At 36.0% G+C, this 20,614-nt stretch overlaps 1 protein-coding gene across 1 annotated transcript; it reads left to right on the top strand.

The window, feature by feature from the left end:
* Positions 1–367: 367 nt before the first annotated feature.
* On the top strand, positions 368–18,135 carry LOC135154990 (protein maelstrom homolog). The gene is made up of 9 exons (XM_064103259.1): positions 368–535; positions 1,432–1,486; positions 7,695–7,839; positions 8,535–8,603; positions 9,450–9,681; positions 10,973–11,027; positions 11,313–11,378; positions 12,780–12,887; positions 14,336–18,135. Exons 1-9 carry the CDS (start codon positions 368–370, stop codon positions 14,515–14,517), a joined length of 1,080 nt encoding a protein of 359 aa, XP_063959329.1. The 3' UTR covers positions 14,518–18,135.
* Positions 18,136–20,614: the final 2,479 nt, after the last annotated feature.

Raw genomic sequence — 20,614 nt, 5'->3', positions numbered from 1 at the left:
TAGCACTTAACGCTTCCTGCGCCTCAGTACACTAGCACTTAACGCTGCCTGCTCCTCAGTACACTAGCACTTAACGCTGCCTGCACCTCAGTACACTAGCATTTAACGCTCCCTGCGCCTCAGTACACTAGCACTTAACGCTGCCTGCACCTCAGTACACTAGCACTTAACGCTGCCTGCACCTCAGTACACTAGCACTTCACGCTGCCTGCGCCTCAGTACACTAGCACTTTGGGCTGCCTGCATGTGATGTCGACCCCAAAGTTGGAAATAAGCCTGTCCACTGCAACTGATAGATGGCGCACAGTATTGTGAATCCACATAATTGGCCCATCTGCTTGTAGCTCAAGTGGACACAAATCGAATGATGATTTACCGTGAAACCACTTCTTTACCATTTGTAGGTGAGGATATCCACAAGATTCCGGCAGAAGGTTTTGAGCAGTATAACGATAACTATAAAGAGATCTGGAGGGACCTTATAGCTTTTGTGAACCCTAATAGACAGCATGTAATGCCACCGTTATTTTGTGAGGTGAGTTAATAATAATAATAATTTAAGATTTGTATAGCGCACATATCTGTCAATGACACTCAAGGCGCAAAATCACCTACTTATACAATACAGAAAATGAAATTAATAAATACACAAAATTGAACAAATTGACCAGAAAAAAAAGTTGTAGGTAGCATGCATGTGGGGGAAGGGGGGGGGGGTTGATATGGGATTCGGAGAGGGAGAAGTAACGGGAGGGGATCGGGATGCTAAGATAATGTGGATCCAGATTCATGGTTTGTTGATTAAAATTTAACCATATGTGCACATATTCAGGTATATTGTTTAGGTATTTATTACCAACCTTGCATTTCTGACCTGGTTGTTGGGGGGGGGGGGGTGTTGGGGTAGGAAGATGAGAGGTAAAGGTAAGGGAATAGGTGCACATTTATGTCACCTTCATTGTGCAGCATGACTTTATGACTTTATGTAAAGTCAGAGGAGGTGAAGGAAGATAAAGTGGGGGAAAGTAAGAAGATATTGGGGATCAAGCCACCATCATTTTACAAGGTGACTTTGTCACAGAAAGGGAAAGGAGGGGTGGGGGTGCAGAGGGATATTTAATAGGGTATCCCCATTTGAAAGCAAGTTCCTTTAACAAAAAAGGAGTGGGAATTCTTTGGAAAATCATTGACATTTAAAACCCTAAGAAGCATGCAAAAATGGAGCGAAATTCAGGAAATTTGTTTTTATTTTTTCTTGACAATAATAAGTTATTTGAAATCAGAGATATTTAGATAAATAGTGTTTAATCTTTGTGTGTACTTGCTGATATCTACTACTACTAATAAAGAATGCAATGCTTAGAAACATTGTATTCACCGATATATAAATGTTGCATATTATGTTAGTATATTTTGTTTTTATGATCATAGCTACGATGTCGGGAAGTGGTAGAATTCACTCTCTCTTGGTTGGCCAGGAATGGGGGTAAGTAGTTGCCGCTTTCTTTTTTTTTCATAAAGAAAAAAAAGTGCACACATTGTTGACCAAGAATTCTAGCATTTCAAATGATTAAATGTCTTGCTCACAGGCACAGGTGCTTTGGCACGGGATCAGACCCCAGACTTTCCTGTTTATGGTTTAGGCGTTTTAGACTACTCAACCACGGCACCACCTCAATCAATTTGGGGAATCAACGAAAAATGGAAATAATATCACAGAAATTCAGGAAGATAATGGTACTGGTTGAAGACAAAGTATGGGTTTAAACCATTTGGGATGAGGTGAACTGGAAGTGGGCATTGCCCAATCGGAAATTTACTGTTCATTAACCCTAAATAGACTGGGCTATTTCGATGCCTAAGAAGACTGGGGGGGGGGGGGGGGGCTGATTCAGCCCCCTGTTACACCCACAAATGTAATAATCGCCCACAAATGTAATAACGCCCACAAATGTAATAACACTTTACCCACAAATGTAATAACGCCCACAAATGTAATAACACTTTACCCACAAATGTAATAATTTCACCCACAAATGTAATAATGCACTTTACCCACAAATGTAATAATTTTTGATCGCCCACAAATGTAATAATGACTTTACCCACAAATGTAATAAATTTGAAGGGATTTTTGGCGAATCTGTTCTAAACTAAAATCCTATAGTAATGCGTTCATATAGCACAAAAGTGCAAAGTCTTTTTTCCAGACCTGGTTAATAAAACATTATAGTACAATTCCAAAGTCTATTTCCAGACCCGGTTGTTTCAAAATTATAATATACGTCCAAAGTCTTTTTTCCAGACCCGCTTAATTTAACAATTATAATGCAAGTCCAAAGTCTTTTTTCCAGACCCGGTTGTTAAAAAAATTATGATATACGTCCAAAGTCTTTTTTCCAGACCCGGTTAATTCAAAAATTATAATGCAAGTCCAAAGTCTTTTTTTACAGACCCGGTTGTTTCAAAAATTATAATATACGTCCAAAGTCTTTTTTCCAGACCCGGTTAATTCAAAAATTATAATATATGTCCAAAGTCTTTTTTTCAGACCCGGTTGTTTCAAAAATTGTAATAAACGTCCAAAGTCTTTATTCCAGACCCGCATGTTTCAAAAATTATAATGCAAGTCCAAAGTCTTTTTTTCAGACTCGGTCGTTTCAAACATTAGAATATAAATCCAAAGTATTTTTTCTAGACCCGGTTGTTTAAAAAATTATGATATACGTCCAAAGTCTTTTGTCCAGACCCGGTTAATTCAAAAATTATAATGCAAGTCCAAAGTCTTTTTTCCAGACCCGGTTAATTCAAAAATTATAATATACGTCCAAAGTCTTTTTTCCAGACCCGGTTAATAAAACATTATAGTACAATCCCAAAGTCTTTTTTCCAGACCCGGTTATTTCAAACATTAGAATATAAGTCCAAAGTCTTTTTTCCAGACCCGGTTGTTTCAAAAATTATACTATACGTCCAAAGTCTTTTTTCCAGACCTGGTAGTTTCAAAATTATTATAAGTCCAAACTAAGATAATGATATTCTAGTTGAATAAAATGAGAATCGAGCTCAGTCTTTTCTCCAGACCCAGTCAATTGAAACTGGTGGAAATGTAACAAAGACCCCAACTCTTTTGTAAATGTTAAATAACATGGAAATATAGCGTAGTCTTTCATCCAGACCCAGATCTTTCAAATAACAAATGAATAATAATAATAATAAATTATTAATAATAAAAAAGCAAACAACGACCCACGATCCTATTTATGTTGAATAACATGGAAATATAGCGTAGTCTTTCCTCCAGACCCAGATCTTTCAAATAACAAATGAATAATAATAATAAATTCGTAATAATAAAAAAAGCAAACAAGGACCCACGATCCTATTTATGTTGAATAACATGAAAATATAGCGTAGTCTTTCCTCCAGACCCAGACCTTTCAAATAAGAAATGAATAATAATAATAATAAATTAGTAATAATAAAAAAAGCAAACAAAGACACACGATCCCCTTTATGTTGAAAACATGGAAATATAACGTAGTCTTTCCTCCAGACCTAGTTATAAAAGTCATTTAAAACACAACAACAACAAAATAAAGACCCTGCAATCTTATCATCATTGAATAACATGGAAATATGGTGTAGTCTTTCCTCCAGACCCAATTATTTCAAAATAATCAAATCATTAAAAAAGAATAACAGAATCTAAGGCCCAACTATCCTTCAAACTAAGAACCTTCAATAAATAAAAGTTTAGAGAGTTTTTTTTATTCCAGACCTTGTCATTTAAAAAATAAGATAAATGAAATCCTCATGACTAAGACTCAATCATATTCTTGTGCCTGTTCAACATGAATAAGATGATTGGGGGAGTATTTCATCAACATTTATGTCCGACAAGTTGTCAGATCTGACAACTGTTCTTGATGTTGATTGGCTAAGAAGCAGTGCTACCAGTGTCGGATAAAACGTCAGACAACTCCTTTCATGAAATGCTCCCCGGGCTCTAAGTTTTGATGTTGTTTTTTTATTATAAATTTCTTTGCCTGGAAGAAAAAATGAATGTTTAATTGCATCATTTATTATAGGATGTTAGGCTGGAAGAGGGTTAATTTTTTTTCTGTTTTTTTTTTTTTAACAAACTGGTCTGGTCAAATTAAGTATGCGTTATCACAAGGGTTTATAGTTTGGAAGATGCTGGGGTCTAAGTTTTAAGATTAATGTTTCGCTTAATTTGTATTTTAAAGAGAACTGGGTGAGGGGTAAACACAACACTCTAAGCCCAAGCATTTTAAGTTGGTTTAATTTTGAAGATTGGTCTTAGCTGTGATTTTTTTTTCAATATTTGTTTATCTTTTAAATAACCGGGTCTAGACGAAAGACTAAGCATAATACTCGTGTTATTCCACAAGAATAAGAATATGACAAAGTCATATTCTTATTATATTTTAAGATTGTTTATATCATTTTTAAATTACTGGGTCTGGAATAAAGACAACGCTCTAAACATGTGCTTTTCTACATGCATGGTCTTAATTTGGAGGATTGTTGGTTCTAAGATTCGTTTTGGGGGTTGGGTTTTATTGATTTTTTATTCTTGAAATAATTGTGTCTGGAGGAAAGTCGATCTTCGACAATCGGTCTTCATGTTATATCACAATAATTAGATTATTGGGTATTCGTTTTAGAATATTTGTAAAAACTACTTTATTTTTTTCAAATAATAACCAAGTCTGGAGAAAGGATGTTTGCTTTACCCATGCATTATTACAATGTTTTGTAGGGGTCGTAGTATTTTTTTTTTTTAATGGGTGTGGGGTAAAGACATATTTTTTTTACTGGGTGAAACTTTGGAAAATTGGTTATAGATTTGAAGTTTTTTAATTCATTTTTTAATAGCCGGGTCTGGAGGAAAGACTTTGGACTTATATTGTAATTGTTTAATTATCCGGGTCTGGAAAAAAGACTTTGCACTTTGGTGCTATATGAACGCATTGCTATAGGGTTTATTTTTTAGTTTTAAGTAACCGGGTCTGGAGAAAAGACTACGCTTGATTCTCAATTTACTCTTAGTGCATATATTCACAATATACGCCGTATAAGTTGAAACAACAACAAAGACATTAATTCCGCCAGTTTTGATTAACTGGGTCTGGAGAAAAGACTAAGCTCGATTCTCTTTTTTTTCCACTGGAATATCATTATCGTATCTTAGTTTTGACTTATATTATAATTTTTGAAATAACCGGGTCTGGAAAAAAGACTTTGGACTTATATTATAATTTGTGAAATAACCGGGTCTGGAAAAAGACTTTGGACTTATATTATAATTTTTTAAACAACCGGGTCTGGAAAAAAGACTGGACTTATATTATAATTTTTTTAACAACCGGGTCTGGAAAAAGACTTTGGACTTATATTGTAGTTGTTTAATTATCCGGGTCTGGAAAAAGACTTTGCACTTTTGTGCTAAATGAACGCATTGCTATAGGGTTTATTTTTTAGTTTTAAGTAACCGGGTCTGGAGAAAAGACTACGCTTGATTCTCAATTTACTCTTAGCGCATATATTCACAATATATATATATATATATATTATAATTTTTGAAATAATCGGGTCTGGAAAAAGACTTTGGACTTATATTAAAATTTTTGAAACAACCTGGTCTGGAAAAAAGACTTTGGACTTGCATTATAATTTTGGAATTAACCGGTTCTGAAAAAAAGACTTTGGACTTGCATTATAATTTTTGAAACAACCGGGTCTGAAAAAAAGACTTTGGACTTGCATTATAATTTTTGAATCAACCGGGTCTGGAAAAAAGACTTTGGACGTATATTATCATTTTTGAAACAACCGGGTCTGAAAAAAAGACTTTGGACTTGCATTATAATTTTTGAATCAACCGGGTCTGAAAAAAAGACTTTGAACTTGCATTATAAATTTGGAATTAACCGGGTCTGGAAAAAAAGACTTTGGACGTATATTATAATTTTGAAACAACCGGGTCTGGAAAAAGACTTTGGACTTGTACTATGATGTTTAATTAACGTCTGGAAAAAACACTTTGCACTTTTGTGCTATATGAACGCATTACTATAGGATTTTAGTTTAGAACGGATTCGCCAAAAATCCCTTCAAATTTATTACATTTGTGGGTAAAGTCATTATTACATTTGTGGGCGATCAAAAATTATTACATTTGTGGGTAAAGTGCATTATTACATTTGTGGGTGAAATTATTACATTTGTGGGTAAAGTGTTATTACATTTGTGGGCGTTATTACATTTGTGGGTAAAGTGTTATTACATTTGTGGGCGTTATTACATTTGTGGGTGCAACACCCCCCCCTTATGATCTCGGCCGTCGATCGAGCGATTGCGATGAAAATTGACACGCGCGTTACCCATGGCATAATCTACAAAACTATAATATCAAATTCTGCGAAAAATCTCATTGCTCATTAATTATGCTAATTTATGCGTAAAATCATAAGTTTGCTCTAATTAAGAAAACAATGCCCCTAAAATGCTAATTTTTGTTTCACATACTCTTAATAGGCATCTGATTAAATTCATAAAAAAAAATGTCAACATCACATTTATTTTTTTATGTATTTTATTGTTCTCTAAATTTCTTATGTATTTCTTTGTTTTTCGACTTTTTGTTTTTTATTGTTTTTTCAATGGAAATTGTTGGAGACTTTATTTTAACCATAAACAAGATAAAATTAATTGATTTTAAGCGGTAAAAGGAAAAATATACATTTTATGAATTTTGGCTAAAAACATTATTTGCATTGGATTTGTACACAAATTCACGTTTTTGAGCAATTTTTGGTCTGCATGCACTTACGAAATGTTGCGTAATTTCGGAACCAGGTACCCGGGGGTCACAATTTTGGTCTCAAAAGTTGCGTGAGACTTGAAAGTAAAAAGTCAGCGAGTGACGCAGTAAAAAACATTTGCGCGGTGGATTTATCGCGAAAAATGTTGAGGGGGGGCTGATTCAGCCCCCCCCCCAGTCTTTTTAGGGTTAAAAAGGTCAAGTCCACCCAAGAAAATTGTTGATTCGAATCGATAGATAAAAATCAAACAAACATAATGCTGCAAATTTCATAGAAATCGGATGTAAAATAAGAAGTTATGACATTCTCAAGTTTCGCTTATATTTCACCAAACGGTTAAATGCACAACTCAGCGATATGCAAATGAGAAAGTCGATGATGTCCATCACTCACTATTTCTTTTGTTTTTTATTGTTTGAATAATACAATATTTCAATTTTTACAGATTTGACAATAAGGACCAACTTAACTTAACAATAAACTGTTAAAATAATGGTAATTCCACATGTTCAGGGAAAAATTAAACTTTGTTTCACTTGACAAGGAGAAAATTAGAATATTTCATATTTCATATATTAAAATACAAAAGAAATAGTGAGTGGGTGACATCATCAGTCTGCCAATTTGCGAACCGACCAGGATGTGCATATAACTGTTATGTGAAGTTAAGTGAAACTTTAAAATGTCATAACTTCCTTATTTTACATCCGATTTTGATGAAATTTTCAGTGTTTTGCTTGTTGGATTTTCACCTTTTTTCAAATCAAGTTTTTTTTGGGGTGGACTTGTCCTTTAAGCCCTGTTTTGACATTTCTTTCTTTCATGCATCCTGCTCTCATTTAGGAATGTCCAACAACTTGACCAAGGTCTACGAAGCTGAGCTCCTGATTCTAGAACTGTTCAGGAATGCGGGAGAGATCGTTCCATCCCGGAGCCAGGTCTCTGCGCTTCTTGCTTCATCGGCCTGGGATTATATGAAGGATACGAGGTGAGGAGGAGAGTATGGAGGGTTAGGGGATGGATAACAGTGGTGGAGGTGGTTGTGGTGGTGATGATTATATATATGATTAGGATGGTAGTGTTGTGACGATGGCGGTTGTGATGATAATTGCGATGGCAAGTTGATGGTGATGATGATGGCTATGGCATAATGATGCTAATGGTGATGATGAGGGTGATGATGATAATGATGGTGATGATGATGGTAGTGATGATGGTGATGATGATGATTATGGTGATGATGATCCTGCTGATGGTAATGATGATGACAGTGATGATGATGATGGTGACTGCCGGTTTGCTGTAGTTACGGTGATGGTGATGATGAAGATGGCTTTGGCGATGATGGTAGTGGTGACCTTGACGATGGTAAATAGGATGAGTATTGCCATGAGATGATGGTGATGGTTTTGGCAATAATAATGATAAGAATATCTGGATTTTTGAAGTGGTTATTGATGATAGTAGTTGTAGTGATTATGGTGTGATGATGCTGCTGATCATGATGCTGACATGGCGATAGCGATGATGATGAAAAGGATATTCTTTGCTTTGCTACTGATTGTTTTGATCATAATGATGGTGGTGGGATTGTTTCTTTAATTGTTGTGATGAGCAACATGATGATAATCGGTTCCATGATATCAGGATTAACTTTATAATCATTATTCTATTTTCATCCAGATGTGAGTATCATGAAGAAACGGAAGTAGTCCTTGAAAATTGTGCTTTGGGAACCTGCAATAAATACTGGTGAGTTTCATTCTAGTGCTCGGCGATATTTCAATATTATTAAAATCATGCAATTGAAAAAACAAATTGAATATTTGATAATAGTTTTATCATTTTGTTGATGTATTGTGGTAACACGGTGTAACCAAAGTATGGTATACAAATATACAATGACACTCGAGGATCTGGCTAAAACTATTTGCATCGAAGGAACATCATATAGTACTATTCTCCCGAGGGCCATCGGCCCGAGGGAGAATAGTACTATGTGATGTTCCTGAGTGCAAATAGTTTTAGCCAGTTCCGAGAATGGGTCATTGTATATTTGTTTTATATCCCTTCCACTCATATATATTCTTCATACGATATTCTTCGTTGATACCCGACTTTTACAGCAAAACGATTTTTAATTAGTCGATGATGGAACAATCGTTGAGAAAACAATAAGCCTTGCCGTATTGATCGTCTGTTCAGCGAGCGCACCTGGTTAGTGCAGCTCGCCGAAAGTTGCCCGTGGCATGCAGTAGAGAGTACCGTTGGGCTGAGCAGCGCTCTGCTCGCATCGCGCCGCACAGCTCGCGAATCGAGTAGGGGGCGGGGTCAAAAAACGTATAGTTCACTTTTTCCCTAGGGAAAAAATGGACTATGCGTGACGTCAGCAAGGTAAATGAACTATTTCATGGCAAACGTTTTTCGTAGTAAAACTATTCTTTTCTCCTTGTGTACACTCTCAATACAACAATCTTAAATAAGGGATATAATAATATATATAATAAATATTTAGTAAATCGTGTTGTTTTACGGGACCCATGTGTGTCCACTTTTTAAACTAAGAATCCACAAGTTTGAATCTGTCTGTCTTCATAGCTACTGCCTCAGTGATGCGGTCTGTCCTAGGTACGACGTAGAGCTGACACCCAACCATATACCGGAGGCCGAAACCCCAGACGCTATCGTCTATCCCGCGCAGCAGAGGGAGATCAAACCACAAGGTCAACGTACTCCACCGAGGGGTAACAGCAAGGGGCGCAACTACACACCCCCTCGGATGAGAGACAGTGATGTGGAAGATAGAGAAGACATCAACACGGCTCGTGAGGTAGGATATTTTAACCAGTTTACTACAGAATCATCTGGTTCCAGTGCCTTATCTTTGTCCATTAGTGCAGTGCTGAATTGTTCCCGAATGAGTCGGATATGTACATAGGAGTTACAGATTGGAAAGCTCTTGCAAACATTGGTGATGCATTGAGTGCTTTGACAGAAATAGATTGAACTCATTTGGGGTTGTCCTATTTAACCTTTTTTTTTTAAACCAAGTTTCTATCAGTCCTTAGCCAAACTTTTGAAAAAGTTGCTGCTATATAGATGTAGCCATGCTGGACCAACCAATTTATTTTGTATTACTGGTATGTTATATTATCACATTATGCAAAGGAAATGAACATATTTCTTGTTTTCCTAATTTTGTTCTCATATAAAGAGTGTTAATTCCAAACTTCTGAAAAAGTGGTTAAAGGCATAATTGGTACATTTCGTACAAAATTTGATCAACTTTATGTATACTACCATTTCATTTATGTTTCATTACCTGAATTGGAACTGCTTCAACATTTATTTTTCTTAAAGGAAAAGTCCACCCCAACAAAGAGTTGATTTGAATAAAAAGAGAAAAATCAAAAAAGCACAACACTGAAAATTTCATCAAAATCGGATGTAAAATAAGAAAGTTATGACATTTATGATTTTTGCTTAATTTCACAAAACAGTTATATGCACATCCCAGTCGGTATGCAAATGAGGGAACTGATGACATCACTCACTCACTATTTCTTTTGTATTTTATTATATGAAATATGAAATATTCTAAATTTCTCCCTATTGTCATGTGAAACAAAGCTTTATTTCTATCTGAACATGTGGAATTACCATTGTTTAACATTTTATGGTTCATTCAAGTTTGTCCTTATCGTCAAATCTGTAAAAATTGAAATATTGTATAATTCAAACAATAAAAAACAAAAGAAATAGTGAAGGACATCATCGATTATCTCATTTGCATGTGACTAAATTGTGCGTATAACTATTATGTGAAAAATAAGTAAAACTTTAAAATTTGATAACTTTCTTATTTTACATCCAATTTTGATGAAATTTTCAGCATTATTCTTGTCTGATTTTTCTCTATTGATTGAAACCAACATTTTTCTTAGGTGGACTTGACCTTTAATCTTGTGAATACATTGTAACCATAATTGCAATTCAATCTCTGGATCGTGAGAATGGAAATAGCCAATAAAATTTTTCAATCAATCAACTTTGTGCATAACCGACTCCCTGGTTGGTCGGTCAAATCATTTCTGTCTCTTCTTTTACTTGCTCTACTGTAGGCACAACGAATGGCCTCATATGAAGATAAGCCGCTGCGTCAGCCGTCAACTATTGGTATGTCTATTCATCAGATATTTTATTTAGTTTTCATATAATAATAATGTCAAATTTTAGGCAGAATAGCCACTTCAGTTCAAAAACTTTTCTACCAGTCTTTATATAAAAAAGGGAATAGCACTTTTTACATGCTTTGCTTTCTATTCTTGATTTTATCATTTTGTTTATCTTGTATATACATGTATATATATATATTTTGCATTTTTAAAGCTTTGGAAGTTCAAATCATTTTGAAAAAAAAAGAAATGGTTGTAATGTTTTTTTTCTCCTTGTAACATTCAGGTATAGCTCATGTTGTTTCACAGCCAAAGTCTAACATTCCTGAGACTGTTCATAGCCAAGAATCAGGTATAAGGCTCATTATTATTTCAGTGTTTTTTAAAGGGTTCTTCACCATCTGAAATATCATCTAATTGATTATCTTGATGTCTTAATGTCATTACTTTCATCAACATTACCAGCATCATATTCATCAGTTTTCTTGTTATTTACATGGTGATTATCACTGTTGTCATCACCACCATCATCATTTTTTTTTATACCGAGGTTTTTTACCTGACTGCTAAGAAAGCACGAATGCCTGTGAGCAAGCAACCAGGGGACCAACGGCTTAAGGTCCTCTCCGAGGGACCTGGTAATGAGGATAAATGCCTTACCAAAGGGCACTAGCGCACCACGTGGGAATCGAACCCGGGTCACCGGAATCCGAAACATCATCATCATCATAATCATTATCATCACCATCATCATCACCACAACCACCCCCATCATCATCTCCACAAAATAATCGTCAACATCATAATAAACACCACGACCATCATTATCACCATCATCTCATTAATTATCATAAACGCCATCACCATCAATCACTATCATCATCATCACCGTTGTAACCATCATCATTATCAACATTGTCATCCTAATCACCATAATCACAGCTGCCACCATCATCATTAATGTCGCATCACCATTGACATCGTCATCAACGACAACACCCCCTCATCATCCTCATCACCATCATCAACAACACCATAATCATCACCACCATCATCATCACCACCATCATCATCACCATCAACACCCCCTCATCATCCTCATCACCATCATCAACAACACCATAATCATCACCACCATCATCATCACCACCATCATCATCACCACCATCATCACCATCATCATCACCACCATCATCATTATCACCACCACCACCATCATCATCATCATCATCACCACCATCATCACCACCACCACCACCATCATCATCATCATCACCACCACCATCATCATCATCACCACCATCAACATCATCCAACCATTAACTTTGTCACCACCACCATCTTCTTCATTGTTCTTCCCTCTAGAATCAATGTAAAAACAATATCATGAAAACGGTATGAGATGGTATGAGACGGTATGAGTTCTTATACCAGTTGTTTTGAATCTCTCTTGATGAGATGATTATTTAAACTCAATTTTCAGCACACACACACACACATGTATTTCATTAAATATTTATTTTGTTTCAGTCTTTTTTAGTGTAGTAGATTTAAAACTGTTAATCTACATATCGTGTTTACTCCTGATTTTTATCACATGCATACAGTGCCCGTTTAATAATAAAAATGCTAGATTTATTAAGTGCATAATAATTAATACATTCTCTATGCGCTTAACAACAAACTATATTAAACTATATGAACAAACAGGCAAGGACTTTATGCAGTAATTGCCGGTTTTTTTTTTTTACAGGTGCATCCCATCTTTATGCTGGGCCTCCTGAACCACCATCAGCTAATCAGGTTCCTACCCCAGCCCAGGCGTGGCAGACGGTTACCACTATACCTCAACAGAAACCAGGTAAGATACCACCCGCAAAGTGACTTTTTGTGACCTACAACCCCAAAACCACCATTAAGTCACCAGGGATGGTTCTCTGTAAACAGCCAAAATAGTGATTTAGTCTCCAGAAACCAAAAAATAAAAAAAGATAACTTATCAGAAAAATTATTTCTTCTTCATACTGTAAAAATTTGAAGTCATGAAGTTGAATGAACAAAATACAAGAGTTCTTTGGCACGAATTGTTGTAGACTGCGTGGAAGTTTCTCTGAAATTGAACAGTGTGCATATCTCATGTTTGAGTGAATGTGAACTTCAAACGCTGTTTTCTCCTTATTTTTGAAGCTCTTGCTTTGTTTCTTCTGCATTCAATTTAGTGGGTTATTGTTGATCAATTTAGACAACTTATCTATCATTTTAAAGCTAAAGATGTACTTTTGCAAACTGAATTAATATCTCACAATTTATTTTGGGCGTCTTATTGTTGATTTTGGGATGGCTTGTCACATTTGGTATCCTTCACTCAGGCGAGGACGAGGAATGGTCTGGAGTTATACCAGGTTGAAAGAAAAGACTCTAGGCTTTAACAGGATATGTCATTTATCTATTGTATTTGTGATTAAGTTAAGACAAATCATTGATAATGAGAAGCTTCATTTTTTTGTGGAACACTCTGTATATTAACATTCCACATGTATTCATGTTTTTAAGAGAATGTTTGATCTGATGAGCAGGTATGACATGTTACTTTGAAAGTGGATGTACCTAGACTTTGCAGATTTGATTTATTAAAATGTTCAAGTATTATGTCATAGACACATAGGCAAGATTGACTTCAGTCCAACCGAAGCTATCAATCACGTTATTACCAATGACATACCATCGGTTGATGTGGAGTTTGGTTTTGTTTCTATGAGCATGGCAATTGAGGGGATAAAAAACTGATGAAACTTCTCATCAGTTGCTTGGTATATGGCCTAATTCGATGGATCCACAATACGGTGTGTCTCCTATTGGTTGCAACAGACAGGCTGAAATTCACAATACAGGAAATATGGGAAAATGTCAAAATCTGTTGTGCGCTAGTAGTGCATGCATGCCATTGTGCTGCGGTTGGCCAACGCGGCTTGGTCGGCTTGCATAATTATGTTGTTACAGTTCCAGAGGTCGGAGAGGAATTTGCTGCACATTTCTGTGCGAAATTTAGACAATTTTTAGATAGTTTTTTCCTCCGCTTTTGCCACATGGTTTTCAGTTTTGAAGCATCACAGTCACATTACAGTATACTGGCACTGTGCAGTGCCTGCACCTGTGCACGATGCCGACCCAGAAGTTAGAAATTGGCCTGTCCGTTGCAGCCAATAGATGGCGCCCCGTATTGTGAATCCATGGAATTTGCCTTTGGCTTCCTGAATGCAGATAGTGCTGTTCTCTGAGGAATGATTCTGCTTACTTCCTTTTATCCAGGTGCAATGAACCAGCAAGCCTCCATTGAGCAGTTAACCAATCAGATGGGTGGACTAGGGACGACGCCCGCCGGTCGGGGGATTCCCCCACAATCACTTGGGCGCGGTCTAGGGCGTGGCTTGGGGCGAGGCCTTGGCAGGGGATTGGGAAGGGGTGGTGTGGCCCCGCCCCCTGGATTCTGAAACTCGTGTGTCTCACACCCACCATACAGTTCATCGGGTGTAGTGGTGCCATAACATTTCATTGCCTGCTTGATGACATCCATCAGGGGTTTACGGAGGAAACACCTGTCTGGGGAGAGATTTTGGGAGACTTTTCTTATGGTGCTGATGTCTGGAAGCCTATGCTTTTTCATACTTTCAATTTCATAGACTGGGGAAGGCAGCAGTTTTGCTTTTGGATACAAATTGTGATGGAAGAAACTGCAATATCCACTATTGCAGATTTTTTTGATTTTATAGCAAGTAACTGAAGGCTCGACAAGACTTGATGAAGAATGCGACAATGGCTACTCTGGCATTGCATACAATTAGACATGAATGCCCAGCTTTGGATGAGCAAGTATGTAAAGGCTTGGCCAGAGTTGAATAAGAAAGTGACCACTCTGTTATTAGGTTAGACATAACTGGCCAGCAGCCATGGCAATATTTAGAAACAAATCATTCAAATGCTTTCACAGACTTGAAAAATAAAGATGCATTATGATGTTGGATGTAGGTAGTAAGAGACAATCATCTAGCAATGCAAATATTCATAACTGTTCTCTTAGGCAGCTGTTTAGGTTATAAAGCCTTCAAAGGCTTGTCCAGTTTGAAAAAAAACCCAGAAAGTCTGGATTGGTTGGAAAATTGCGCTGCAGGTACATGTATGTGGATAGAGAGTATGGGAAATCTTGGAGAAAAACAGGATTACTTTGGAAAAAACACAAATAAACATGAGAAACATAAATGCTTGGCTATGATGCAGTTTTGATATACTCTAAGGACTATTGCCCTCAAGTAACTATAAGAAATTCTTTTTGCGATATCAGGAAAACAGCCACTCTGAATGCAACAATTTTCTTTGATATTTTTTTAGGCCTGAAAATAAGGAAGGCAAATACTACACACAATATGAGTATAAATCACCAACTGCCTCCAATATACTCCTTTGTAGTCCCAGGTGGGTGTTTCATAAAGCTGTTCGTAAGTTAAGAGCGACTTTAAGAACGACTGGTGATCCTTTCTTGTGGTAAATGGTATATTCATTGGCGATGGTTTAGCACGTAAGAAAGGATCACCAGTCCTTCTTAAAGTCGCTCTTAATTTACGAACAGCTTTGTGAAACAACCACCAGGGGCCCGTTGCAGAAAGAGTTGCAATCAAACGCAACTCTAAAAAACATGCGCAACTTGAATTTCAACCAATCAACAGCGCGCATTTTGGACTTGCGATTGATTTTTTGACTTGCGTTTAAACGCAACTCTTTCTGCAACGGGCCCCAGGGCTTCCAAACAGATGTGATATCTAGGAAATAATCTGATGTTTCAGTATCATTCTCCAATCTTTTGAGGGTACTTAATATGCTACTATAGGAATGATGTGTTGGACAAGTTTTTTTTTAACATGTGGTTGATTATATTTAAACAAATGACAACTCTTGTATAGCCTTTTTACTAGTATCTGTAGGTAAATAAGCATCTAGGTCAAATTAATTTTTGGACCATATAATCATGCGTTATATACATTTTTAAAGTTAATTTTCTCCTATCTTGAACAGATGTCTGTGAATTCAGTAGATTTGGCTTTGGTAAAATACCTGTATTATTCTTAAGACTGTTTCTTTGAACAAGCCCAAGTTATCATTTGTAAAACCTAAGTAATGTAATCAATGGGTGGGATGCTATTGCCTAGTGTTGACCCCCCTTTTTTTTAACACTGATGTGTATTCTGAATTTGGGTTCAATTTAAGCTGTGATCGGAGTTTGTGCCCAAAAATAGGTTGGCCCCCTCCCTGAAAATAACAACAACAAACCAACTTACATACGTTGCTTATTATGCTGATTCGCATCAGCTACAATCAAAATGAGATTTTTTAGATTAAAAATCTCTCTATTAACAATCATCTGAATTCAAGTTTGATATTTTCAAAATTTGATAAGGGGTATAAGAAATGAACTCTCAACATATTAAGAAGAGGAAAACATGAGGTACATGTATTTCATTTAACACAAGAAAGGGTCATTATTTGTAAAATTTGGCGTAAAGTTGTAACTTGCCAACAGCTTTATGAAACGGCCCCTTTTGGACTTTTTACTGTGCTCGTTCACAAATTAAGAAAAGCACACTACAAGACGGTTTCTACCATGCTAAATGTTCCACTCTTAAATATTGATGGACTGTGGGTTACCAATGGTAGTAACACAGATATGAGCCACAGTTTCAGTTAACCAGGGTTTGGAATACACTATAAGAAGGAGATAGGACTGGGTATATTTATGCTGAGCAACTCTTACAATGTCATCATATAGGATGTACTTGTTTATCTACATTGTACTACATGTATGTTTGAATGGGACTGGGTAATGCTAGTCATGTTTTTAAACATTACAGAACGCAGTTATTATCTCGTGTGTTTTTGTTTCATTATGTTCCCATTTAGCAATGATATGTATTGTGTGGCATGGTACCCTAATTGTCTGCAGTGCCCCTTGTCCATGTACACGTATAATTTTTATATGCACGATTCTGATAAAAGAAGCACGCAACAACCACAAAATCTACATCTGCATCCCATAGACAGGTATTCATGAAAACATCCGAGTCCAAATGATAAATGTTGGTATTTTCATGTAAGCCTTCCTCATCAAAATCCTTGAATTTTGTGTGAAATGAATGCGTGCATAGACATGGAAATGATTTTTTTTCCAACCTAACAATAATGGCAGGCCCTGGTTTTTCATAAGAAATTCATGTATCTGACACAAATTCTGATGATATATTTGGCACACATACTCTTAAGAACATATGGAAAAATATTAATGCAAACCGTTGTGAAAAAAAAAAAAAATCATGTTTGATTATTAAATCTCAAGCTCTGTTTGGGGTGTGCAGACATGGGGCCCACTTTCATATTGTCATAATCGTTGTCGTATTTAGTTCTGGGTATTCCATTCAGCTGTGTAGTGATTTTTCTTGCCATGTCCATCGTTTATGTTTACTGTCTTCATACATGTAGTAAAAAAAAAATGTTTTTTTCATCAAAACCATGATTGTTCTACGTTATATTCTCTGTCACATGGCATGACACATATTATTGAGAATAAAGAAACATAACAGATTGCAGAGTTGTCATACCATAATGGAGTAATTCTTATTTCAAAACATCATTGGAAAGTCCTAATACAGAGAGCTTGCATGATTGCAATCTTAATGGTCATGTTATACTCTGCAAATTCACTGTTTGTTTTTTTCACTCATTTGAAGAAAAAAAATCGGTCATACTAAAGTCCATGATTCGCTGGTCATTTTTTTTATTTGTTTATGTATTATAAATGTCATTTTTTGAGGGGGGGGGTAGGAATAAAGTTTTCTTTCAGGAGAGAGTTTACTATTGTCACTAGTTAGATCTACTCCTTTCTAATTTGTAGAATGCAGTTAAAAAATACTTTATCTACCAAAGAAGAAAAGGAGAAGGAGGAAGAGGAAGAAGAAAAAGAAGAAGAAGAAAGGAGGAGTAAGAAGAAGAAGAAAGGGGAAAAAAGAAGAGGAAGAAGAGTGACCAATGTATATACATGTAAATAAAAACTTTTTATACCAGAAGTTTGCTTAATTGCCCTTATTTTTTGGTCAAATGTTAGCATCCTTATTTAACAAAAAGATATTATTTGTTAATCTGACGGTCTATGACCTAGCCACCATCCTCTTTGTGGCCTAGCGCTTAAGCACCACTGTTCTATAATCTGCCCCCCCCCCCCGGTTTGATTCCCCTTGGAGACTTTTTTGCCTCACATGTTCAAAAGGGAGGATAGCTCTGGGGAAATTTTTAATTTAAGCTACTACGACCAACGGTATTCTCTTTTCCAATTTCTTTTGTGACATATTTGAATAGATAGTTGGCAAAGTAGTCCACTGGGGGTGATCATGCTTGTGATAGTGATTCCCGATGGTGGAGTGTGTGATGGTGATTATGCACTGTAAAAACTGTGGTGTTACAACTGACACCTATTGGTGTTAATAGAGGACCACACCCTGAGGTGTTAAAATTACACCCTAAAGATTGAACATAACACCAGAGTGTAAATGTAACAACCAAAGGTGTTGTAATAGCACCTATAGGTGTAAAACTAACACCACCAATTTAACACCGGTGTAAAATAACTGGTGTGGTCCTCTATGTACACTGGTTAACACCACAGTTTTTGCTGTGTGGTGATGAAAGAGCAGACAAGGGGGTGTTTCACAAAGACTTAAGTGTGACTTAAGTCATGCTGAAATGCTGTTGTGCACATGATATGTAACACACAATCTGATTGATTAATGCGCAGTAGCGCGCATCCTCTTGGCATGATTTGACCTATGCAGTGATGCCTTTTTAATAGTACGCAGCTTAGAATTTAAGAGCGACTCACAAGTCACACTTATCTTTGTTAAACACCCAAGGATATTTTGAAAGAGTGGGAGGGGGGCGGTTTAAAGGTAACATGTTTTTGTTGGGTAATTGAGATAACCGGGCGGGCGAGAACCTTCCTTTCATACTTTTTTTTTTCTTTTACTCTCTGTAAATTAGTGTTATAACAAAGAATAAGAGTATAGTTGCAAAAGGGGTTAGGTCCACTTTGGATCATTCCAAGAAAAATCATGTTTTTTATTCTCACTTATTGCAATATTCTTATGAGAGACTAAATTGTCATGATGTACTACCCTATCATGTGAACATAGAATTGGGTATAAAAGAAATCTACCCGTCTTCAATTTATTTTCTATATATTTTTAAAAAGTTATCATTGTGGACCTAACCCCTTTTGCAAGTAAACTAAAATGAATCCAATCTCTTTTGATTAAAAAAGTGATTTTTCTTTGCCACTTTCATTCACTTTTTCATTTGAATTTCAAATTGTCTTTGGTATCATCAGTGTGAATGAAAATTTAGAGGTTTAGAGACAGAAAACAATAATATTTATGAAAAATTGACATAACCCCTTTTGACAAATGAGTCCTTCAGAACAGTTTGGTTGCAAAAGGGGTTAGGTCCACTCCAAGAAAATATTTTTATAAATTCTCCCATATTGCAATATTCTTACGTGAAACTGAATTTTCATGATACCCTAACATGAGAACATAAAATTGGGTATAAGAGAAGTCTACCTGTCTTCATATTTTTTTAAAGATATTCTTTTCCCCAAAAATTCTGTGTGGACCTAACCCGTTTTGCAACTAAACTAAAATGAATCCAATATCTTTTGATTAAAAAAGTGATTTTTCTTTGCCACTTTCATTCACCTTTTCATTTGAATTTCAAATATTCTTTGGTATCATTAGTGTGACTAAGTATTTAGAAGTTTATAGACAGGATATAATAAAATTTATGAAAAATTGTCCTAACCCTTTTGACAAAGGAGTCCTTCAAAAAAGTTTGGTTGCAAAATGGGTTAGGTCCACTCCAAGAAAATATTTTTATAAATTCTCCCATATTGCAATACACGCAAAACTGAATTTTCATGATACCATACCATGATAACATAAAATTGGGTATAAGAGAAATCTACCTGTCTTCATATTTTTAAAGATATTCTTTTCCCCAAAAATTCTGTGTGGACCTAACCCATTTTGCAACTAAACTGAAATGGACCTAACCCCTTTTAAAAAAAGTGATTTTTCTTTCCCATTTTAGTTTACTTTTTAATAGGAATTTGAACTTTTCTTTGGTATCGAGACAAAAAAAAAAAAACAAAAAAAAAATCAAATTTGATGAAAAATGGACCTAACCCCTTTTGCAAGTGAGCTCTTCAGATACAAAAGAAAGAGTTCTCGTGTATAGGCCTACACTTCTTCATTCTTCCATTCTTTGCCTCTTATCCTCCCTCCCTCTCTTTTGTAAATCACTCTTCTTTAAATTTCATAGGGGCGGTCGTCCACTGCCCCCTACCCCAACCCGAGGTGGTATCCTTGGATGACAATGGTAAAACTCTTATCATGTTTTTCATAAAGAGCCTCGGTCATGCACAATACAATGCACATTATCCATCTGATGAACGGTTTGACCGCAAACTATTTTGAGACCTTTGACACACTCGTGAAC

This window comes from Lytechinus pictus, chromosome 8, assembly GCF_037042905.1.
Source record: "Lytechinus pictus isolate F3 Inbred chromosome 8, Lp3.0, whole genome shotgun sequence".
NCBI classification, from domain to species: Eukaryota; Metazoa; Echinodermata; class Echinoidea; order Temnopleuroida; family Toxopneustidae; genus Lytechinus; species Lytechinus pictus.
This window is presented reverse-complemented; position numbering and strand designations above follow the sequence as displayed.